At 38.2% G+C, this 25622-nt stretch overlaps 1 protein-coding gene across 1 annotated transcript; it reads right to left on the bottom strand.

Annotated features, from left to right (window-relative positions):
- Window positions 1-5893: 5893 nt before the first annotated feature.
- COMMD6 (COMM domain containing 6) lies at window positions 5894-25209 on the bottom strand. Its single transcript, XM_047873608.1, has 4 exons — window positions 25088-25209; window positions 24987-24998; window positions 8039-8191; window positions 5894-6225 (listed from the first exon to the last, which is right to left on the bottom strand). The coding sequence occupies exons 1-4, from the start codon at window positions 25127-25129 to the stop codon at window positions 6175-6177; spliced, it is 258 nt and encodes an 85-aa protein (XP_047729564.1). The 5' UTR covers window positions 25130-25209; the 3' UTR covers window positions 5894-6174.
- Between the last annotated feature and the right edge of the window lie 413 nt (window positions 25210-25622).

Raw genomic sequence — 25622 nt, forward strand, 5'->3', positions numbered from 1 at the left:
CATTTCAAAACTTTTCAGATGAGGCATGCAGGAAGGAACTTTTCAGATAAGCTGTACAGGAAGGGAGAAAAGAAGTACTGAATCTGTAAAACATCCAAAGAAAGATTAGTGGGAAAAAAACGGCAAGCAGTTAACACTGGAAAGTGGGAACCAAAGACTGAAAATTCTAAGTGATTAAACACTTTTAAAATCAAGGCAGCATGTTGGAAGTTTCATTTCCTTTGAATAAATATGACTATTTTACCTTTTTTCCTCATAAATTTGATACTTATGTTAACTTGTCAACAGCAGAATATATGAAGACACTTGGGTTTATGCTTGAACTCAAGGCAATTCCCTTTTGGAAACTAAAAGTTCATTAATACATATTCCAACTTAAGAATACGTTTTTCTTTTTCTCAAAAGTTTACATACATTTAAGAGCAAGTGTTTGAAACTTGGAACACATTTTTCCACAGAAATGTTATTACAAATAGTGGTTAATTCCCAGGCATCCCAGTAAACTCAATAAACTCATAAAGAACAAAAGTAGACATTTGTGATGAAAATGGTGTAAACATGAAAAGATGCTCAACATCACTCCTCATCAGGGAAATACAAGTCAAAACCACACTGAGATACCACCTCACCCCAGTCAGAGTGGCTAAAATGAACAAATCAGGAGACCATAGATGCTGGAGAGGATGTGGAGAAACGGGAACCCTCTTGCACTGTTGGTGGGAATGCAAACTGGTGCAGCCACTCTGGAAAACAGTGTGGGGGTTCCTCAAAAAATTAAAAATAGATCTACTCTATGACCCAGCAATAGCACCGCTAGGAATTTACCCAAGGGTTACAGCAGTGCTGATGCATAGGGGCACTTGTACCCCAATGTTGATAGCAGCACTCTCAACAATAGCCAAATTATGGAAAGAGCCTAAATGTCCATCAACTGATGAACGGATAAAGATGTGGTTTATATATACAATGGAATACTACTTGGCAATGAGAAAGAATGAAATCTGACCATTTGTAGCAACATGGATGGAACTGGAGAGTATTAATGCTAAGTGAAATATGTCAGGCAGAGAAAGATACCATATTTTTTCACTCATATGTGGATCCTGAGAAACTTAACAGAAGACCAGGGGGGAGTGAAAGGGGGGGAAAAAAAGTTACAGAGAGGGAAGGAGGCAAACCATAAGGGACTCTTAAATACTGAGAACAAACTGAGGGTTGATGGGGGATGGGGGAAAGGGGAAAGTGAGTGATGGGCATTGAGGGCACCTGTTGGGATGAGCACTGGGTGTTGTATGGAAACCAATTTGACAATAAATTATATATAAAAAAATAAATGAACACTTAAAAAATAAACGTTAAAAAATAGTGTAAAACCCTACTATGAAAGAAACCTTGCCTTTTAAATTCAAAAGTTAAAATTAAACATGCAATTTAAATTGAAAATAGCATAACCAATGTTACACAGTGAGCAGGGCCTCACTTTGGGCTTCTGCATATCCTTAAACATTGCAAATGGGGAGGGAGAAGTGGAAGATTTTGAACTCAGGTGGGTGGGCCTTGGAGAGACCCTATGCACAGTCTGGAAAGGAAAGTACGTTGTATTTACCCAGACTGGGGTGGGGGTGGTTTCTACTCTGATTTCTGGGAGTACAATGATGTTGGTACACCATAGGAGAGTAAAAGGGATGGAAAGGGGATTTTGGCTTCTGAAAATCCTAGAATCATTAACGTGCTACTGTCTCTGGGCTGCTGGTAAGCATGAATGACCAGTTGGCTAACTCTTCAAGCAGGGGGTACCTAAGTACCCAGGTGGGTAGCCGCAGGCTGTGGATCTGGGCATCTCTAGCAGAGAAGCAACGTGGATTCACACAGGAGACCTGTGAAAATGCTGACGGTGTGAAGAAGACATAAATAACCAACATGGAAGATCAGAAGAGGAGACAAAAGTGTAAGAGGTGTTTCCTGCGTGGCACCAGCCGACGTTAGCCCCAACTGGGCTCACCGTCTCTAAAACATGGCTAGGCCTGTGTTTGATGTATTTCAGGTTTGTCTATCCTGGTTTGGGGAGGCACTTCACAAGTAGTCCTCATTCTAAACACTACACATTTGTTAAATTAAAATAAGAAAATATTATACCATAAAAAGAATTATAAGAATTTTTCAAAAGCATATTTAAAACAAATATTTTTAAAACTCCTATATTTTTGGGGCACCTGGGTGGCACAGTCGGTTAAGCGTCTGACTCTTGATTTTGGCTCAGGTCATAATCTCATAGTTCATGCATGAGTTCAAGCCCTGCGTCAGGCTCTGTGCAGACAGCATGGAGGCTGCTTGGGATTCTTTGTCTCTCTGCCCTGCCCCGCCACCTCTCTCAAAAATAAACATTTTTTTAAAAATCTTATGTTTTCAAGTATTTAAAAAATTTTTTTTAATGTTTATTTTTGAGAGAGACAGCATGAGTGGGGAAGGGGCAGAGAGAGGGAAACACAGAATCCAAAGCAGGCTCCAGGCTCTGAGCTGTCAGCACAGAGCCCCACGTGGGGCTCAAACTCACAAACCGCGATAGCATGACCTGAGCCCAAGTCGGACACTTAACTGACTGAACCACCCAGGTGCCCCTCCAGTTTTTTTTTTAAACCATACTTATTTATCATGAACCATAAACTTAAACAAAATAAATTTTTTAACTTGCTCTTCTTCCCCCTCTCCAGACAACCTCTCCACTAATGCTTACAAGCTGGTAGACATCCTTCTGTACGTTTGTAATTTTCCACCAAGTATTCAAATACATATGAATTTGAATAATTCATTTTTTATGACATAAAAATATGTACTAATAATATCACAAAAGCAAATCTTAGTAGATGTATGATATGCTATATAGCATAGAGAGGCCAAATTTATTTAACCATTCATTTATTGACAGGTATTCACTTTTTTCCTTTCTTTTGCATTTTTGCCACTGGAAATACTACAATAAAATTCTTTATACATGTATTTTCTGTTATTCAAGTTTATGCTCACTCACCCCAAATATCTCACAGCTTATGACAATAAAAGTTGGCTTCTGGTTCCCACCACTGCCTAACTCAAGGTGGGCTATTATTATGAGGCATTTGCCTCCAGTAGTGATTCAGGGATCCATCTTACGGTTTTGCTATCTTAGAGTCCTTCATTTCCAGCAGGAAGGATGTGAGAGAACTTGGAAGATGAGAAGGATTTTTTTAACTAAAATTCTTTATTTCAGTGTATTGACACAATGTTACATTAGTTTCAGGCGTCGAACACAGTGAGTTGACAAGTCTGTATGCTACGCCATTTTCACAAGTGTAGCTACCATCTGTCACCATACGATCTCATTGACTATTCCTTATGTTGTGCCTTTTATTCCTGTGACTTAATCATTCTGTAACAAGAAGCCTGTATCTTCCACTCCCCTTCCCCCATTTCGCCCATCACCACCTTCCCTCTCCTCTAGCAGCCATCAGATAGTTCCCCGTATTTACAGGTCTGATTCTGCTGTTTATTCATCTGTTATACTTTTTAGGTTCCACATCTGAATGAAATCATATATTTGCCTTTTTCAGTCTTATTTCACTTAGCAGAATACCCTCTAGGACCATCCATGTTGTCACAAATGGCACAATCTCCTATTTTATGGCTGCATAATATTCACACACACACACACACACACACACACACACACACACACACACTTTATCCATTTGTCTACTGACAGACACTTGGGTTGCTTCCATATTTTGACTATTGTAAATCATGCTGCAATAAACATAGGGGTGCGTATATCTTTTCAAATTAATGTTTTCATTTTCTGTGGGTAAATACCCAGTAGTAGAATTATTGCATCATATGGTGTTCCTATCTTAAATTTTTTGAGGAATTTCCATACCGTTTTCCACAGTGGTCATCCCAGTTTATATTCCTACCAGTGGTGAGTGGGAGTTCCTTCTTCACATCTTCATCACTTGTTATTGTCTTTTTGATGTTAGTCTTTCTGACAGGTGTGATATCTCATTGTGATTTTGATTTGCATTTCCCTGATGATTACTGATTTTGAGCATTTTTCATATGTCTGTTGGCCAGAAGATGAGGATTTATGAGGAAAACTGGATGTGGCTTAGGATGCTTCTGCCCAGATTCCATTGGCTACAACCCAACCATGAGATCCTTACCTAATTGCAAAGGGAGGCTGGAAAATGCAGTCTGCCTGTGAGGGCAAACAGCGGAAATGGATGAGCATTCAACCACTTTTGCCAAATACCCCTTTACATACTCGTAACTTTATTTCAAATGGTTTATTTCTGGACTGACATTTCTGGACTATGAAATTGCAATTGCTACATCCTGTGCGTGATCACTTTGCAAAAGACCATAATAACTCCTATTTCTGTCAGCGGATTAAAAATGCTCAGCACCATTCTTGCTGTTCTAAATCTCCCCTCTTGAAGTGCTAACAGACTAGAAACTGAATTGACTAGATTCTTATGTCAACAGGGTCCTGGTTTACCTTCCACCAATGAGAGGCATTCTTGCTGTGACATTAGGAAGGGCAAAGAAAGCAAGCAGCTTTTATTTCATTGCACATGTGGACAGCAGAAATGGCACATGCACCGGCTTCCAAGTAATGTTCTGCATTGTGCAGTTTATTGGCAACGGTTTGGCCTGAAATTCCTGCACCACTGGATTTCTAGAAGCCAGGAGGAACTTCTACTGACTTGTTTCCTTAGTCTGACGGTTTAGGGAGCATATCATTTCTTACATAAAATCTCTTCCTACTTGAAATATTTAAAGTAATTTGTTTTCCAGACCAAGAAGTAACTTCTACATCAACCCAGCATGTCTTTTGTCTTCAATGACCTTTTTTTCCACATATAATTTTTTACTTCTTGTATTTTAAATGTATCTGTTGTACATTATAGTTGTGGAGTTGTTTACCTTAGTTAACATAAATATTTTGTAAAACTTCTAAATTTTATAATTTAAAGTCATTTAATCTATCTGGAATTTACTTTTGTCTACATTGTGACAGCTAGTATAACTTATTAAGTATATCACATTTTCCCATCCAACTGAAATACCATCCATGTCCCAAATGTCTTGATCAATTTCTAGGCCACCTAGTATATTCTAGTGGTGTAGTTGTTTATTCCTAAGCAATGCCATATAGTGCTGATTGCTTTGGCTTTATGAAATATTTTCACAACTGCTTTATAAATTTAAATTCAACAGAAATCATCTAACACAGTAATTTGTGCTACCAGGTTAACTCAGTTATATAGAGGGCTCAAAATAACTTATTTTTCTATCTCTGAGCATGTACTTGAACTTCCTATAAATGTTAATAACAAACGACTGTTTTAAGGCAGCAATGGTCATTCCTAACCTGATCTAAATGCTTGAGAGGGAGCAGGCTCACTATTCTCACCAATTGCTGTTATTATAAGTGAATACTGAAAAACTGAATTTGAAATGTTATAATAATCAAATACTACCTTTTAAAAAATTTATACATATTTTATATATAGGACTCCATAAAAGATTTTGTTTATAAAATGGGTAGCATTATTAATAAAATTTAAAACTCTTGGTCTAGGGGTGCCTGGGTGGCTCAGTCAGTTAAGTGTCCGACTCCAGCTTAGGTCATGATCTCACAGTCCATGAGTTCGAGCCCCGCGTCGGGCTCTGTGCTGACAGCTTGGAGCCTGGTGTCTGCTTCAGATTCTGTGTCTCCCTCTCTCTGACCCTCCTCCATTCATGTTCTGTCTCTCTCTGTCTCAAAAATAAAAAAATATCAAAAAAAATTTTTTTAATAAATAAATAAATAAATAATAAAACTATTGGTCTAATACATAAACTTGTGTTGCCTTCAAAATCAATCATTTAACTCTGATTTTTTATTGAGATATAGTTTACAAAACAGAGTTCACCCTTTAAAGTGTTCAATTGAGTAGCTTTTAGTATATTCACAAAGTTTTGCATTGACCACCACTATCTAATTCCTGTTTGTGTGATTTTTTATTATTAAAAAATAGAAAAACAAAAGTACAATTTTCAGTCAATAAATATCATTGGATCCATATACAGTTTGTTACAGAAAGTGAAGTCCACGATTTTAGAATGATGGCCATAACTTATCAACCAAGTAATCAGTTTTCACACAGTTTCAATAACTGCAGCAATTTCCTTGAACTGTCTGTAGAAATTCTGCAGAGAAAAAAGGAAAATATTAACTTTGCTTTTAGAGGATAGGTTAAGTAGTTCTTTTACTTATATCTGACCACTAGAGGCTATAGGACATATTAAGTTTGTATGTTAATGTCTATATCACAATTATTATTGGAAAGTTATACAAAACAAACAAATGCAATTTGCAAATTGCAAGCAAAATTACTATTGTAGGGTTGGATAATTAGCTCATGATTAAACTTTTCAGAGGAGCACCTGGAAGGCTCAGTCAGGTAAGCATCAGACTCTTGATTTTCAGCTCAGTTCATGATCTTAGGGTCATGAGATTGAGCCCCCCATTGGGCTCCATGCTGGATATGGAGCCTGTTTACAATTCTCTCTCTCTCCCTCCACTGCTCATGTTCTCTCTCTCTCTAAAAAATAATAATAAATAATAAAAATAAAGCACAAAACAAACTTCTTTTGATATTATACCAGAAAGCGTTATTAAATACCCAACATTGTACTAGGCAATGAAGATAAAAACAAAAATGAGTTTGGGGGACACCTGGCTGCCTGCCTCAGTCAGTACAATATACAACTCCTGATCTCGGGGTTATGAATCTGAGCCCCATGCTGGGTGTAGAAATTATTTAAAAATAGAATCTTTGAAAAAAATGATAGTTTGGTTTCCAGGCTTCAAACCACTTTAAATTTAGTGAAAGACTGTATTTCAGAATGATAGGAGCTGCCTTGTTTAAGATATGGGTTTAGTTCCAATAAGAGAAACCCAACAATGACAATGGTTTAAATGGTAGAAGCGTATTTCCCTTTCATTTAAAAATTAAGATGGTGGGGCGCCTGGGTGGCTCAGTCAGTTGAGTGTCCAACTTCGGCTCAGGTCACGATCTCACCACTCACGAGTTCGAGCCCCGTGTCAGGCTCTGTGCTGACAGCTCGGAGCCTGGAGCCTGCTTCAGATTCTGTGTCTCCCTCTCTCTCTGCACCTAACCCACTCACGTTCTGTCTCTGTCTCTCTCAAAAATAAATTAACATTTAAAAAAATTAAAAATTAAGCTGGCATGGTTGTTCTCCTATAAAAGTCATCTTTTTTTCCAATCTCCCAAATCTCCAATAAGAGAGGGAGCAAGCAAATTCTCTTTTCCTTTCTTCTCCTCTACCCACCAGGAAGCTAGGAGGCAAATTTGAAACTTAACCTCATCAATTAGGATACTCTCTAATGACTTACATATTTTCATTTTCCTTCTTATTTGGTCTTAATTCTCTATTTTACTACTTAAGAGTATATATATTTCGTTTTAATTTATATGTAAACTCATTATGGAAAGAAGTTGGATGTCACTATTTCCTTTTTATTTTTTTTTTAGGTTTATTTATTTATTTTGAGAGAGGAAGAGAGAGAGTGCAAGTGGGGAAGGGGCAGAGAGAGAGAGGGAGAAAGAGAATCCCAAGCAGGCATGAAGCCTATTTCAAAGTTAAGATTCATTTAGCTTATCATTCTTGAAATTAAGCCTAAAAAGAATAAGAATAAAACAGTTAAATGCAAAGTAAGTATCCTACCAGAGAAGACGAAAACGTCCTAAATATATTCACAGAGGAGCACTGTGAAAGTGATCAAATGTGACGGTACACAAATTCAGCATTATATTGAAAGTACTGAAATTTATCAAGTTCCCAAAGAAAAAAAATTTAGATCTTTTGTGTGTACTAATAAATATACATCAAAACAACTGCAAATACAAACAATTAAAATTTTCCCTCAAGAAAGATTGTGTGTTTAAGTAGCAATTACAGAATCAGGAACTACAATTGAATGAGTGAAATCACAAACCTGAAACTGTGGAATTGTCATTTCAAAGGACTTGTTCTTCACTTGGCCTGAATGATCCATCACCTTCAGCAACACTGCAACGTAAGGATACTTGAGAGATCTGCAACTGTCTGAGCTCACTGCCATCCCCAGTTTCCACTGAAAATCTACAAGCTGTAATGAAACATTACAGAACAATACATTGGTAATAACAATGCCATGAATGCAGATATTTATTCAGTTTTACTGCTCTCACACTGAACTTTTAGTTTCAATGCTGGTCAGAGTAAAAGAAAATATCTTCATTTAATACTCTTATGGGAACAATAATCAAATGAAAATGGAGAGAGGCAATAAGGGATATAAAGAGCTGGAAAACAATACTGTCATAATTACAACAGTAAACACACACACGCACACACACACACACAAATCTTCACCAGGTATAAAATGGAGGTAGAAGGAAGATGTGGTATTCCTAGGTTTCCTTTCATTTTGCTCTGGCGTTTAAGGGGACTCCCAATGCCTTGTGGCCTCTCTTACCTCACTTTCCTGTTCCACATATGCTTTCTCCCACCCCACAACCCAAAAGTCCTGAAGTGGAAGGTGAATTAAATACCATCTCCTTATGTGACTGAGACTCACATGGGAATCATTCCAGTTTCCTTCTTCACGAGGATCCTCAGCCTAAAGCCTTATACTGACATAAACACTGGGTGATAAGGTGGTTTTAGATTTCATCACTGAGGATGATGAACACTTGTCAGGTGAGGTCCTATGTAGTTTACATGTATTCAATGCCTCACTGAATCATCATAACATCATAGGCTATTATTTCTATTTTGCAGATGACAAAACTGAATTTCAGAGAGCTTAGATAACGTGTGCAAGGTCACACATTTCTGTGATCAGAACTGAAACCAAAGTCTGTTTGACTCCAAAGATTACTGCTTATTGACTACTAACTGTCTTTACTTTTAATCTATTTTCTATCAATGACTGCTCAGTGTTGCTGTGGCATAAAACAAGATTGGATAAATGCAGCTCTTAAAACTGACTCTAAAACAGCAGACTGTGAGTAGAGGAATTCTGTTTCTTGTTTTCAAAGCTTAGACAAGTAAATGGTACACAGCAGGCACTCACAAAAAATACTTGTTGACTACTTTTTTTGAGAGAGAGAGAAGGCAAGTATGCATGTGCACATGAACAAGCACTCATGTCGGCGGGAGGAGGGGCAAAGGAAGAGGCAAACAGAGATTCTTCAGCAGGCTCCGCGCACAGCACAGAGCCTGATGCGGGGCTCAGTCTCATGACTATGAGATCATGACCTGTGCCGAAATCAAGAGTTGGATGCTTAACCAACTAAGCCACCCAGGTAACCCTTGAATGATACTTTTTGCTACCAAATTAATGCTGATAGGACAAAAAGCTTTCCTTGTTAATAAATCTCTTTTTATAAAATTTGGGATCTTTTATAAACAAGATTTATCTGTATACCGCCTAGACGAGACATGCTCCAGAGGTAAGAAGGCAAACAGAGTGAAAATGAAGGATGGAAAAAGAATTTCCATGCAGATAGAAACCAAAGAAAGCTGTGGTAGCTATGCTTAATACCAAATAGACTTTAAAACAAAGACTGTAATAAGAAACAAAAAGGAAGTTACATAATGATAAAGCAGTCAATCCAACAAGAAGATATAACGTGTAAATATTTATGCATCCAACATAGGAATACTAGATATACAACGCAAATATTAACAGACCTAGAAGGAGAAACAGACAGCAATATGATAGTAGGAGACTTTAATACCCTTCTTATATCAATGGATAGAACATCCAGATGGAAAATCAATAAAGAAACATCAGCTTTAAATAACATGTTAGCCCAAATGGACTTAACAGTTATTTACAGAACATTCCATCCAAAGGCAACAGAATACATATTCTTCTCAAGTGCACATGGAACATTTGCTAGGATCGATATCCTCTGAGGCATCTCTTCCAACCACAATGGTATGAAACTAGATATCAATTACAAGAAAAAATCTAGAATATCCACAAATATGTGGAGACATAACAACATGCTACTAAATAATCAACGGGTCAAAGAAGAAATGAAAAGAGAAATCTAAAAAAATACCTTGAGACAAAGCAAAATGCAAATGTAGCATGCCAAATTGTGTGGGATGCAGCAAAAGCAGTTCTAAAATAGAAGTTCATGGTGATAAATGCCTACATCAAGAAACAAGAAAAATCTCAAATAAATAAGCTAACTTTACACTTCAAGAAAACAGAAAAGGAACAGATGCCCACAGTCAGCAGAAGAAAGGATATAACAAAGATTAGAGTAGAAATAAATGAAATAGAGACTAAAAAGACAATAGAAAATATGAAGAAAACTAAAAACTGGTTCTGCAAAAGACAAAATTGAGCATTTTAACTTAAAGATTAAACAAAAATTAAGGCTTTAGCTAGACTTACCAAGAAATAAGAGGAAAATAAAATCCAAAATGAAAGAGGAGATGTTATAAGTGATTCCACAGAAATACATAGGATCATAAGATACCACTGTAAACACTTACATACCAACAAATTGAACAACCTAGAAGAAATGGAAAAATTCCTAGCAACATACAAACCACCAAGCATGAATCATGATGAATTAGGAAATATGAACAGACCACCTACTAGCAAGGAGAGTGAATCAGTAATCAAAGACTTCCCAACGAACAGAAGTCAGAGACCAGATGGCTTCACTGATGAATTCTACCAAACATTAAAACAAGAATTAATATGAATCCTTCTCAAACTTGCCACAAAACAAGCAAAACAAAACAAAAAACCAGGGAGAACTTTTCCAAATAAACTTATGAAGCCAACATTACCCTGATACTAAAAGGAGACAGGTAAGCCACAAGAACAGAAAATTACAGGCCAATATTCCTGATGCACATAAATGCAAAATTCTCAAAAAAATATTAGCAAACTGAATTCAACAGTATATTAATAGGACCATATACCATGATCAAATCAGTTATTCCAGGGATGTAAGGTTGGTTCAACATCTATAAATCAGTCAATGTGATACACATTTAAAAAATAAATAAATAAATAAAATAAAAAGATAAAAGATAAAAATCATATATAATCATCTCAATAGAAGCAGAAAAAAGCATCTGACAAACTTCAATATCCATACATAAAAAAAAACAACAACCTCTCAACAAAGCAGCTATAGAGGGAATATACCTTAACATAATAAAGGCTATATATATGTATATGTATGTGTGTGTGTGTGTATATATATACACACACACACACACACACACATATGTATACATATATATGTACATATATGTGTATGTATGTGTGTGTGTATATATATATACGTATATATATGTATATATATATGACAAATATATGACAAGCTTACAACTAACATGATACTCAATAATGAAAAGCTAAAAGCTTTTCCTTTCAGATCAGGAACATGATGATGATGTCCACCCTCACCAATTTTATTCAACATAGAATTAGAAGTCCTAGTCAGAGCAATTAGGCAAGAAAAACAAGTAAAAGGCATCCAAACTGGAGGGAAAGAAGTAAAACTGTCACTATTTGCAGATGACGTACAAAGGAAACCTTAAGGATTTCATTAAGAAAGAATAAATAAAAAATAAAAATTAAAAAAAAACTGGTAGAACTAGTAAATTCAATAAAGTTGTAGGGTATAAAAGGAATACATAAAAATCTGTTGCATTTTTATGCACTAATAATGAACTATCTGAAAGAGAAATGTTTTCTCAATTTCTCTTTGATAGCTCATTAGAAAATAATACCATTTATGATTGCATCAAAAAGAATAAAATACCTAGGAATAAATTTAACCAAGGAGGTGAAAGACCTACACACTGAAAACTACAAGACATTAATGAAAGAAATTGAAGACACAAATAAATGGAAAGATATCCTGTGCTCATGGATTGGAAGAATTAATGTTGTCCTTACTACCCAAAGCAATCTACAGATTCAATGCAATCCCTATCAAAATCCCAATGATAATTTTCACAGAAATAGAAAAAACTCCTAAAATAAGTATGAAAGCACAGAAGACCCCAAAGAGCCAAAGCAATTTTAGAAAGAACAAAGCTGGGGGCGCCTGGGTGGCGCAGTCGGTTAAGCGTCCGACTTCAGCCAGGTCACGATCTCGCGGTCCGGCCCGTGAGTTCGAGCCCCGCATTGGGCTCTGGGCTGATGGCTCAGAGCCTGGAACCTGTTTCCAATTCTGTGTCTCCCTCTCTCTCTGCCCCTCCCCCGTTCATGCTCTGTCTCTCTCTCTCCCAAAAATAAATAAACGTTGAAAAAAAAAAATTAAAAAAAAAAAAAAAAAAGAAAGAACAAAGCTGGAGGCATCACGCTTTCTGTTTTCAAACTGTATTACAAAGGTATAGTAGTTTTATTTATTTTTTTTTTTCAACGTTTATTTATTTTTGGGACAGAGAGAGACAGAGCTTGAACAGGGGAGGGGCAGAGAGAGAGGGAGACACAGAATCGGAAACAGGCTCCAGGCTCTGAGCCATCAGCCCAGAGCCCGACGCGGGGCTCGAACTCCCGGACCGCGAGATCGTGACCTGGCTGAAGTCGGACGCTTAACCGACTGCGCCACCCAGGCGCCCCAAGGTATAGTAGTTTTAAAAGTACGGTATTGGCATGAAAAAAAGACACACAGGTCACATTCAACATAATCGAGAGCTCACAGAAATAAACCCATGCATATAAGGTTAATTAGCTTATGACAAAGGAGGTAAGAATATACAGCAGTGAAAGGACAGTATCTTCAATAAATAATACTGGGAAAACTGAACAGCCACATGCAAAAGAAGGAAACTTGACCACTATCTTATACCATACATAAAAATTTACTCAAAATGGTTAACGACTTGAAAGTAAGACCTGAAACCATAAAATTCCTAGAAGAAAATGTAGTCAGTAAGCTCCCTGACACAGAAGTCTTGGTGATGATTTTTTGAGTTTGACACCAAAAGCAAAAGCAGCAAAAGCAAAAGTATACAAGTGGGACTACATTAAATTAAAAAGCTTCCGCACAGCAAAGGAAACCACCGGCAAAATGAAAAGGTGGGGTGCCTGGCTGGCTCAGTCACTTGAGTGCTGGACATCAGGTCAGGTTATGATCTCATGGCTCCTCGGTTCAAGCCCTGCATTGGGCTCCCCACTGACAGTGCCGAGCCTGCTTGGGATTTCTCTATCTGCCCCTCTCCCACTCTCTCTCTCTCAATAAATAAATAAACTAGCAAACAAACCTTACCAAAAAGGCAACCTACTGAATGGGAGAATATAACTGCAAATCATAAATGACAAGGGGTTAATATCCAAAAAATGTAAAGAACTCATACAACTCCATACAAACAAACAAACAAAAATAGGACTTAAAAATGAGCAGAAGCGGGGGTGCCTGGGTGGCTCAGTCAATTGAATGACCGATTCTTGGTTTTGGTTCAAGTCATGATCTCACAGTTTATAGATTTGAGCCCCACGTCGGGCTCTGCTGTCAGTGTACAGCCTGCTCAGAATTCTCTCTCTCCATCTCTCTCTGCCCCTTGCCTGCTCATTCCTCTCTCTCTCTCTCTCTCTCTCTCTCTCATTAAATAAACTTAAAAAAAAAAAATGAGAACACTAAATAGACATTCTCCCAAAAAAAAGACACCTAAATCTCCAATAGGTACATGAAAAGATGCTCAACATCATTAATCATCAGGGAAATATCTGTCAAAATCATAATATCACCCCACACCTGTCAGAAATGCTATTATAAAAAAAAAAAAAAACAAGAAATAAGCATTTATGAGAATGTAGAGAAAAGGGAGCCCTCATGCACTGTTGGTAGGAATATAGATTGGTGCAGCCACTATGAAAAACAGTATGAAGCTTCCTCAAAAAATTAAAAATATAACTGCCAAATGATCTAGCATTCCCGCTTCTGGGTAGTTATCTGAAGAAAATGAAAACACTAATTCAAAAAGATATCTGCATTCCCATGTTCATTGTAGCATTGTTACACTAACCAAGATATGGAAACAACCTAAGTGTCCATCAGTGGATGAATGGATAAGGAAAATGTAGTATATACAAACAACGGAATATTATTCAGCCATAAAAAAGAATATGCAACAACATAGCTAGACCTTGAGAACATTATGCTAAGTGAAAAAGAACAGAAAAAGACAAATACCGTATGATCTCTTACATGTGGAATCTACAAAAGAAAACTAAGCACATAGGGGCGCCTGGGTGGCACAGTCGGTTAAGCGTCCGACTTCAGCCAGGTCACGATCTCGCGGTCCGTGAGTTCAAACCCCGCGTCGGGCTCTGGGCTGATGGCTCAGAGCCTGGAGCCTGTTTCCAATTCTGTGTCTCCCTCTCTCTCTGCCCCTCCCCCGTTAATGCTCTGTCTTTCTCTGTCCCAAAAATAAATAAAAACGTTGAAAAAAAAATTAAAAAAAAAAATAGAAAACTAAGCACATAAAACAGAGCAGGCTGGTGGTTGCAAGAGGGGGTTGGCGGAGTGGGAGAAATGGGTGAACTTTTTTATTAGTTTAAATAAACTGAACTTTTAAAAATTTAAATTTAAATTTAAAGGAGGGATTGGTGGAGACCAAAATTTTCTCCCGTCTCAGATGCACTTTGGGCTACTCTGTTAATATAATAAAGCCAGGCTAGTGCTATAGAAGGTTAACATCTTTAATAGGTAAAAAGATTGTGTAATTCCATTTTAAATAAAAGTTTTCTTTTTTTTTTTTAATTTTTTTTTCAACGTTTTTATTTATTTTTGGGACAGAGAGAGACAGAGCATGAACGGGGGAGGGGCAGAGAGAGAGGGAGACACAGAATCGGAAGCAGGCTCCAGGCTCTGAGCCATCAGCCCAGAGCCTGACGCGGGGCTCGAACTCACAGACCGCGAGATCGTGACCTGGCTGAAGTCGGACGCTTAACCGACTGCGCCACCCAGGCGCCCCTAAATAAAAGTTTTCTATGTAAAAATAAAGGAGAAGATAACAGAAGAACTACAAATGGTTAATAAACTTATGGAAAGGTACTCACCTTCGTCAGGAAACAGAGAAATGCAAATTTGAACCACAATAAGATACCACCACACACCTACCAAAATGGCAAAATCTTTAATCTGCCAATTCCAAGTACTGGCAATGAAGTATGTGTCACATGCTATCGATGGAAGCCTAAATTGGGCTAATGTTTTGGAGTATTGGTTTTATCTAGTAAAACCAAAGTTACGTATACCTCTGATCCAGCAACTCAATTACTAGAGATATATCCTAGAAAAACTTGTGCATATGTACACAGAATACATGTATGTTCTGAGCAACTATATCCCTAATAGCCCTAAACTGAAACCACCCAAATATTCATCAGTAGTAAGATGGATAAGTGAAATATGTACAGCAATGAACTTCAGCTACACTTAACACCAAAAATGTTGAAAGAAACAAAGTCAAAAGTTATGTGATTCCATTCACTTAAACTTGAGAAATAGGAAGTATAATATTAAGGTTGCATACACAGGTGGGAAAACTATACATAAAGGTCAGAACATGATTATCACAAAAGGATCGTCATTACCTCTAGGGAGGAGGGAAGGGAGGGGTTTGATTGGGGAAGGGCATGTGGTGGGCTTCTGGAATACTGGTAATGGTCCATTTCTTGAATTTGATTGTGGTTACAAAGGTGTTCACTTTAAAATTATTCATTAAGCTGTCCACGATAATGCACTTTTTTTGCCTATGCTATCTTGTAGGTATCAGGTGTGGGAAGTGAATATAAATCAGTGAGTTTCACATTTCTGGTTGAAAGGAAAATTTTATTGTACAATACAGTGACCAAGGGAATGCTTTACAGAGGGCATAAGCTTTCAGCTCAGTTTTGAAGATTAAATACAACTGAATATGAGAGGAAAATTTGTTTTCTTTATATATTCCATAAATATACATGTAACAAAAAAATAAATGTTTAATAATATTTAGCTGAACCAACTAGAGATGGAGATAGTCAGTATCTGGATAAGAGATAGAGCATTGGGGCGCCTGGGTGGCTCAGTCGGTTAAGCGTCTAACCGGCTCAGGTCATGATCTCACAGTTCGTGAGTTCGAGCCCCACATCAGGCTCTGTGCTGACAGCTCGGAGCCCAGAGCCTGCTTCAAGTTCTATTTCTCCCTCTCTGCCCCTTCCTCTCTCATGCTCTGCCTCTTTCTCTCAAAAATAAAAAAAAAATTAAAAAAAAAAAGAGAGAGAGAGAGATAAAGCATTTACGTTCCTTAAAGGGGAAGGCTCCTATAAGGAAGTATGGAATATAAAGCTGACAAAAGAAGTCTTTTCGAATCCTGAGTTTTCAGAGGTTTTCAAAGTATTCTCGTATACTTGATCTCATGGGAAATATATCATATTAAGTCATTTAAATGTTTCCTGTATGCAGTGGGGACTCACTGAAACTTTTCAGTAAAGGGAATAATATGAAAGTATTGATTAAAAAACATTCATCTGGTGGCAGCAGAATACAATAATCCAGGTGCCTGATTATTTTAAGTGCCTGAACTGAGGTGGTAAAGGTAGGGTTAAGCTGATCCTTAAAGAATGAATCAGTAGGCCTTGATTATTTTCCTCATAATTATGGGAGAGATCCAAGACAACTATGAAAATCCGAGTGCAGATGATGAGAATTCTGATATCATGTATCAATTAGGACTCTATATATCCAGTCCAAAGGTATTATCAAGTGGTGATAGAGGATATTTAAATAGCAATGTTCAGTAAGTGGCTAAAAATCCAGGAACAGAATCTGAGTTCATGATTAGACATACAGTTTTTATATTAGATCAATGGTGATACTCATTCTTAAACTTATTCAGCCTGTACAATTCCTTGTTGCTTTCCTGTATACAGGAAAATGGTACAGAAAATCATTACCTATTTGACTTCGTCTGAAATAAAACTCTGGATTATTTAGACCATTTCAAACCAAAAAGCAATTAAGGAATACAATGTTGGAATCCACTGATCATTGCAACGGTGGAACGGGCAGGTGAGGAAATATGAAGAACTTACTGTGCAAAATGAGTATTCCTAAATAAAAAAAAGCTGGGGTTAGGTTTATGAGATGAGAATTTTTCAAATCGTAACCTGAACATTTAAGTGCAAATTAAAAGGAAATTATAGGGGCGCTTGGATGGCTCAGTTGGTTAAGCATCCAACTTTGGCTCAGGTCATGATCTCACAATTCATGAGTTTGGGCCCTGTGTCGGGCTCTGTGCTGACAGCAGCCTGGAGCCTGCTTTAGATTCTGTGTTTCCCTCTCTCCCTGCCCCTCCCCTGCTCATGCTCTGTCTCTCTCTCTCTCTCTCTCTCTCTCTCTCTCAAAAAATGAATAAATGTAAACAAAAAAAAAATTTTTAAAGCAAACCTTCTAATAAATGTGGTTTAGCCTTAAATAGGAATTAACTGTATCAAGGATTTTAATAAGAAAAGAACAAAAGAGAAAAATCAGAACAGAACATGCTTCCATTAGGGAGAATATTAAGAATGAAGTAATATAGCCCAAAAACTCTTGTAGAATTACGAACGTGAATTAAAAATGAAAATGTACAAACTAGTACATGAGTAGTGAAAAAAATATGAGAACATCCCAAAGTAAAATGAATACAAAGAAAAAAAAATCACAAAACAAATACAGATATTGAAAGATAAACGAAGACATTAGCTGTAGTCAGTCACACTTAAAATTGATATGGTAGCTGCAATTACTTACACAAAACATCATATAAAAATTGTCCATAAAGAAAAAATATCGATAAAGACCACTTCGGTTTAAATTTAATTTTTATTTTGTCAAAATACGACATAAAATACTAGAAAAACAATCATGTACAACTCCATCCTAGACACTATTTTCTTATTCCTGTATCCCCATTTCTAGTCCTCATATGTAATTTTTACAGAGTCATAAAATACACACTTCTATGGCCTCTCCTTTTTTAAGTGAAAGTTTGCCAAAGGAAGGAATGCTAACTATTCTGCACACATTAATCTCTCTCAAAAGTATTGGAAGGAAAACTGGTCAAACAACTCATCCAATGATCTCAAACTAATACAGCTGTTATTCCAACCCTAATTTGTCTGATGCCATATTCTTTCCAGTTTTCATTATGCCTAGCTGCAACATGATTACTATCTGGAATTAAATTAAGTTGTAGTAGGTCAAGAAAGTAAATTGGTCTAGGGTGGCATGAGAACATTTATCATCTTCTAAATGCTAAACCTGAGCTGTCCAATACAGCAGGCATTACCCAAATGTGACTATTTAAATTAATGAAATAAAAATCATTTTCAGTTCCTCAGTTGTGCTAGCCACATAGCAAGTGCTCCACGGCCACATATGGCTACTGCTCCCATACTGGACAGTGCCAACCAACACAGAACATTTCTGCCATCATAGAAGTTCTATTGGACAGCGCTATGCCACACCCTGTGTTTACATGTGTAAAGTGATTAAGGCAGGAGTTATTAGCAAATTTCTACTTAAGAATTCATATTGCTCTAGTCCAAGTATACATTTTCCAAGTCATTAGTCTTCCTCATTTTCTTAAAGGATTTTTTTTAAGTTTGTTTATTTAGAGAGAGAGAGAGAGGACATACACACAAGTGGGGGGAGAGACAGAGAGAGGAGAGCGAGAATCCCAAGCGGGAATTTGGTTGCAGTGACAGCGCATAGCCTGAACCTGAACTGAGGCTGGATCTCACAAACTGGGAGGTCATGACATGAGCTGAAATCAAGAGTCTGACGCTTAACCGACTAAGCCACCCAGGCTCCCCCTTCCTCTTCTTGTTTACAGGCACCTTCACCCATACTCTTTTTAATGTTCTCAGTAGCACTCATCATTATCTGAAATTATCACGTTTCCTTATTTATCACCTGTCTCCCCCCAAAATGCAAACTTCCTAAGAGAAAGAACATTATCCATCTAGTTTACTACTGAATCTACTAGAACAGTATGTGGTACAAAGTGAATGTTCAAATAAGTATTTGTTGAACTAATATGTTTGGAACTGCTCAGGCATGTGGTAACTGGTCTCTAAAGATGGCTTCCAACAATTAGTGTCACCCCTCCCTATACATACATGTCACTCCTCATATTAAGTGGAGCTTATTCTCCCCCTGCAGCCATCTGAGTTGTCCCTGTGATTGCTTTAAGCAACAGAATATGACAGAAGAGGCTTTCTGGAATCTTTGAGCCTAGACCTTAGGAGAACTGAAAGTGTCTGCCTCCTTCTTCATGGAAGGCTGGCTCTTGGGACTCTCCCTCTTGGAACCCAGCTACCCTAATTTGAGCAGCCATGTAGGAAGAATCAAGTCACTCCAATTATTAGCTCTGGCTGAGCTCTTAGCCGAAGTTATCACTAGCCATGTGAGCCCCCTTCGTTTCTGGCTCAATCACACTCCTAAATGATGGGGAGTAGAAGCTAGCTAAGTCCAGGTAACCCCCAGAGTCTTGGAAGATCATTAAACTGTTGTTTCAAGTCACTGAGTTTTCGGTAGTTTGTTACACAGCAATGGTAACTAAAGCAGTGCAAACATAATCAGCTGAGAATAACTTTGTCAATAAACTTAACATTTATTCGTTAATGACATCGAAAATTCATTCTCATGGGCAGAAGACATGAACAGGCATTTTTCCAAAGACATCCAGATGGCTAACAGACACATGAAAAGATGCTCACTCACCATCAGGGAAATAACAAATCAAAACCATGAGGAGATTCCACCTCACACCTGTCAGAATGGCTAAAATTAACAACACAATAAACAACAGGTGTTGGTAAGGAAGTGTAGAAAAGGGAACCCTTTTGCACTGTTGATGGGAATGCAAACTGGTGCAGCCACTCTGGAAAACACTATGGAGGGTACTCAAAAAGTTAAAAATAGAACTACCCTACAATCCAGCAGCTGCACTACTGGATATTTACCCAAAGGATACAAAAATAAAGATTCAAAGGGGTACATGCACCCTGATGTTTACAGCAGCACTACCAACAATAGCCAAACTATGCAGAGTCCAAATATCCAATGACTAATAAATGAATAAAGAAGTTGTGGTATATATGTATAATGGAATATTACTCAGCCATCAAAAAGGAGGAAATCTTGCCATTTGCCACAAAGTGGATGCAGACAGAGTGTATTATGCTAAGTGAAATAAGTCAGAGAAAGACAAATAGCATGTGATTTCACTCATATGTGGAATTAAAGAAACAAAACAGATGAACATATAGGAGGGGGGAGAAAAGAGAGTGGGAAACAAACCATCAGAGACTCTTAAAGATAGAGAACAAACTGAGAGTTGATGGAGGCAGGTGGAGGTGGGATGGACTAGATAGGTGATGGGTATTAGGAGGGCACCTGTTGTGATGAGCACTGGGTATTGTATGCTAGTGATAAATCACTGACTTCTCCTGAAACCAATATTGCACTTCATGTTAACTAACTAGAATTTAAATAAAAATTTGAAAAAAAAATTCTCATAATCATATAAATCTGAAATATATTAGTTTCTAGAAATGTTGACAAAAACAGCTAAAAGATATTTCATATTTGGTTAGTGAAATTTATTTACCTCTGAGAGATGCTAATACCTCCAATAAAAATAATACAGAAGAACAAAGCCTTTGCCATTAAGCACGTTCACTACTAATAAATTCATAGTACATATGCCCTCCAACACCAGGTACACATCATCTTCCCTCAAAAGTGTTTTTTATCCTCATTTCATGTCTACTGATGAATGCCATTCCCATAGTGTCACGGGTTTGAAATGGTGGTAAACTGATTTTTCTCTCTCTTACTCAAAATATGTAAGAATTGATAGGTATTCAAATTTTATTTCAGAGAATGCCAACATTTATTCCCTTCTTCCGAGTCTCACTGCTATAGACCTACACAAAGTTGTTTTTGTTTTTTTTTTAATCTTGCCTTAAATTTTACCATGGCCTCCTAATTAGTTTCTCGCCTACAGTCTTTGTTGGCTCTAATCCAGATTAGAGTCTCCAAATACTGTTTATAGATTAACCAAATCTAATAACACAGGTCAAAACCTGTAAAGTCTACTGTCTCACGAGTTAGTTACCAACCGGGCACTTGAGTCATTGCCCGAAACAATCCCAGTTTTCCCACCCATATCCAAAAGGGACGGCCTCCCTTCTTTAGATTCTCATTCAGTCTTTACACTTATGCTCATACTGCTCATCCTTCTTGCAACAGAATTCTCAAACATCTACTTCAAACTCCTCTCAAAGTCTACCTGCTCCATGAAGTCTTCCCTGGGTTTACTCAACCTTTCTATGAATTTTCCTGTCATTTCTTACACTCGACCATTTAGAACATTCTACCTCGTACAGGAGTCATTTGTGGATTTGTCTCCCACCTCTACATCCACTAGACTGTAAACTTCTTAAGGGCAGTTCATACATCCAACACAATACACAAAAGAACAAAAACAGTCATACATTTATGAACCACTTTATAAAATGCACAATAGTTTAAGTCACTATGTCTCATATATGGGAAGAGGGAAAGGAACACAACATATTATGTGTCAATAAAACATCTTACATTGATTTATACCATACAACTGGTAAGAAAGAAAGCGATAACATGTGGCAGCAGTAGGACTAATCATTCATCTGTGAGGAAGAGTTCTAATTAGACATCTAAAGGAAAATCATGAACTACTTTGAAACACTATCAAAATGTGTAAAAATGGATAATCTGAGACCTCTGATGCTGGGTCATATGTAGCACTATGACTTGTTAGATTTAACAAACAGATTCTGAAGTCAGACAGACCTGAATTTGAATCTCAGCTCTGCTACCTTCTAACAATGTAGCTTTGGATAAGTTACTATGTCTTTATGCTCTAACATTCAATAAGAATTTACTGAAGAATACGATTTTCTAAGCAGTGGGGATATAAAAAAGAATAAAACAAAGTTCCTGACCTCAGGACCTTACCTTCCAGTGGGGAAGGCAGACAATAAACAAATAAATATTAACAACAACAAGAAATAAATATAAAAAGTGTTTAAAAAAATGCAGAGTAAGGGGATAGAATGACTGGGAAGGTTATTTAGGTAGAGCGTGGGGGAGACTTCTCTGAGGAGTGGCTTTTGAGTAGAAAGGGAACAGAATAAAGGAAAGGAAAAAGCACATGGACCTCTGAAAGACAGAGCATTCTGGACAGAGGGAGAAGCATGCCTGACACAACTAGGGAACAACAATGGGGCCCAGGTAGCTCAAGCGGCATGAGCTACAAGAGATGAGAGATCAGTTTTTGAATGGCCCCGCAGAACATGGTCAATATATAAGACTTTTTTTCTGGTGTGACAGGAATCACTTAAAGGCTGAGCAGGGTAAAGACCTGGTCTAACTTAAATTGCAAAAGGCTCACCCAAATTGCTGGATAGGGCATTATGTTTAAGAAGGAAAGCTAGGAGACTCAATTAGGAGCCTATTGTAGTAGTCTAGGCAAGAGGATGAAGGCTTGGACTCAGGTGGTGGCAGGGGAAGATGCCTTTAGAGTATATTTAAAGATGGAGAGAACAGTATGCTGATGGCTGATAGATAGTATGGGGGGGGGGGTACGTGAACTCTCACTGGAGGTGTGATCCCAATTAACCTGACTAATTCATACATTGGTGAGAAATATTTAAAGAACAAGAAAAGGTATTATAGCTCAAGCCTAAATATTAGCTATATCTGGTGCATTTTAAAAAGCATATACTACAAACATAAATGACTGAGAGCTGGGTAATGGATTCTTCTTCCTTCAATATTCTTGAATAATCTACCCCCCTGCCCGAGCATTATATTTAGAACCACATCATAAACTAGGAATTAAAATGTTCAATTTAGGAGTTCCTGGAGGTGAAACTCACAGAAGTGTGAGGGTGCCCCCCACCCATGACTGGATCCCTGAGATTCTAATTCTCAGACTTGTCCACACTGAGCCTCTAGCAACTTATCAATTATAGTTTGGATGTTCCCACCCTGGCACTGGTTTCCACAGCGATTTCCATTCCGGTAAATTGTAATTCTCTGTATTCACCTCACTGTCTCTCGTTTGGGGGCAGCAGTTTGTCCTGTGACCTCACTTCTCTGACGGATCTAAGACTTGTTCATTCTTCGGTTTGTTCCGCTTCTTACTCATGGTTAGGATGAAGTGACGTCTTCCATATTCCGAGCTCCATACATGCCAGACTAGAAGCTGACAGTCTAGCACTCATCATCATTTTCTTCATAAAGGTTTTAAACATCTTTTGTTAGATATATTGCAAAGTACTTTATAATTTATGTTGTAAATGATGTCTCTTATAAAAATATTTTTCAGCTCTGTCTGAATTAAACAATTGAATCATCTTGCTAAAGTCTCATACTAATTCTAATGTTTGTGCATTATCTTGGCTTTTTCTATGTAAACGATCATATAACCTGTGAATGATTGCACAAAAGGAATGAGGAGTAGGCTGAAAACAGCCCCCTCCCCTGACCAAATGTCTGCATTCTAATCCCCAAAACCTGTGAATACGTCATCCTATATGACAAAACAGACTTTACAGACAGGACGAAATTAAAGATCTTGAGATTGGGAGAGTTTCCTGAATTATCCAGGTGGGCCCAACATAGTCATAAGGAGGCAAAAGGTTCAGAGTCACAGGAAAGAGTTGTGGTGATGACAGCAGAGGTAGGAATGCTGTGCCTTCAAGACAGAAGTAAAAGCCACAAGCCAAGGAGTGCAGACAGCCTCTAGAAACCGGAAAAGGAAATAAAATCTTCCCTAGCGCTCCCATAAGGAACACAGCCCAGCCAACACCTTGACTTGAGCCCCACAAAACTAATTTCAGACTTCCACCTTCCAGAACCATTATAAATCTGTGTTGTTTTAAACACTACCCCCCCCCCAAAGAGGTTCAATTTATTAAAGCCCTATAATCAATATAATTCAGTTTCAGCACGTCTTACTCAACTAAACATATGATTTGGTGTAAGTGAATGGATACAATAATTTATAAGAGACTAAATCAAAGTACACTAACCCAATAACTCAGAGCAAAGCCAGATAAGGGGGTTGATTAATCTTTCTGAGTGCCCCCTACTTCCCAGGAATCCTCGGAAGCAATAGCATTTGGAGACAGATGACAGAGAGCAGTCAATGGACATCCCTCTGCCCTTTTATTTCTTATCTCATCCCTTTCTTACATTTTGTTTGGGCCTGGGAAACTCCTGACCTAAAATGCTCTAGTTTTAGTACTGTTCCTCTGGGAAATGTGTTATTAGGGTATCTGCCTAAAAATAATTTATTACCTGGAACAGGACAGGAACACTTAGAACAAAGAGGCATAAAAATATTTTAAAATTCAAATTCTTATTTCTGGCATAAAAAAGGTAGACATTGAAAGGCTAAAGGAGGTATACTTTCCAGCTACAAAGTAACTTTTTTAAAGACTTCGAACATGTTTGCAGCTCTACCTTTGTATATTTTAACAATTTCTTCTCTTTATATAGCACACGCCACAATACTGTGTACCTGGCTTTGAATAAACTCTCAGCACGAACAGTAATTGCTCTGTCCGCTTTGGGCTGGAGTGGGTGGTGCAGGTTCAATTACAATGGCAGCAGCTACTGCGTCCGGGGCAAAGTGGAAAGAGCAATTCTAGGTGTCGGGACGAAAGTCACAGACTCGCAGACACAGGCCTTGGACTAGGGGGACAGCTGAGGAAGGATCACGGGGGCTTGGTCCCAGGCTGTCGGAGGCAGGAGGAAGGCCAGGTGCTACCGCCAGCCCCTTGCCCAGCTGACGCCGGCAGAGGGCGGGGCCGCCCATTCACTCACCTGGTTGGTGACCTGAAATGGAAGCAGAGAACACAATTTAGGGAAAGATCCCTCTAGCTCCAGAGCCCCGCTGCCCCGGCTCCTCTCAGGACAGGACTTACCTTGGACTTGGCATCCAGTTGCGGCTCGCCGCAGTCCTCCATACCAAACCGCTAGGGCTCACACCACCAACCGATCAGGTGGTCTGTCCCCGGGAGCCAGCACTTCCGCTTCCTCCTCCCGCCCCTCGCGGACTGGCGCACGCAGTGGAAGTAGGGGGACTTGAAACAAACATATTTGTGTAACTCACCCTGAGTGTTAATTAAATATTAGTTTCAAGGAGACACTCAGCAGCAAGGAAATTTCTATGGGGGAAAGGTCCTAAGATTTTGGAGACACCTTATGAAGTGATGGATAGATTAACTTCAGTATGCCTCCTTCCCCTTCTGACCTGGAGACGTGGACTCCTCCGGTCTGGGCCCACAGCGCTTTTTGCGCGCGTGAGCTGGCGGGCGCGCGACTAATGTATCTCCACAAAGTTCAAAAACAGCTGGATCACCACACCCTTTCCTCCCACAGAAGTCGTTGGGCTGGGAGATCCCAATGGTAACTATAGTTATATGATTAGCTTTTGTCACTCGGATTTACTGCACTGGC

Source organism: Prionailurus viverrinus, chromosome A1, assembly GCF_022837055.1.
Source record: "Prionailurus viverrinus isolate Anna chromosome A1, UM_Priviv_1.0, whole genome shotgun sequence".
Classification (NCBI taxonomy): Eukaryota; Metazoa; Chordata; class Mammalia; order Carnivora; family Felidae; genus Prionailurus; species Prionailurus viverrinus.

What these genes read in the sequence shown, in the direction of transcription:
- COMMD6 (XM_047873608.1), bottom strand. Translation starts at nt 25,129, where the DNA reads ATGGAGGACTGCGGCGAGCCGCAACTGGATGCCAAGTCCAAG. An exon ending in TGACAATTCCACAGTTTCAG is followed by an intron (nt 6,226 to 8,038) that starts GTTTGTGATTTC and finishes TTTTCTCTGCAG; the next exon opens with AATTTCTACAGACAGTTCAA.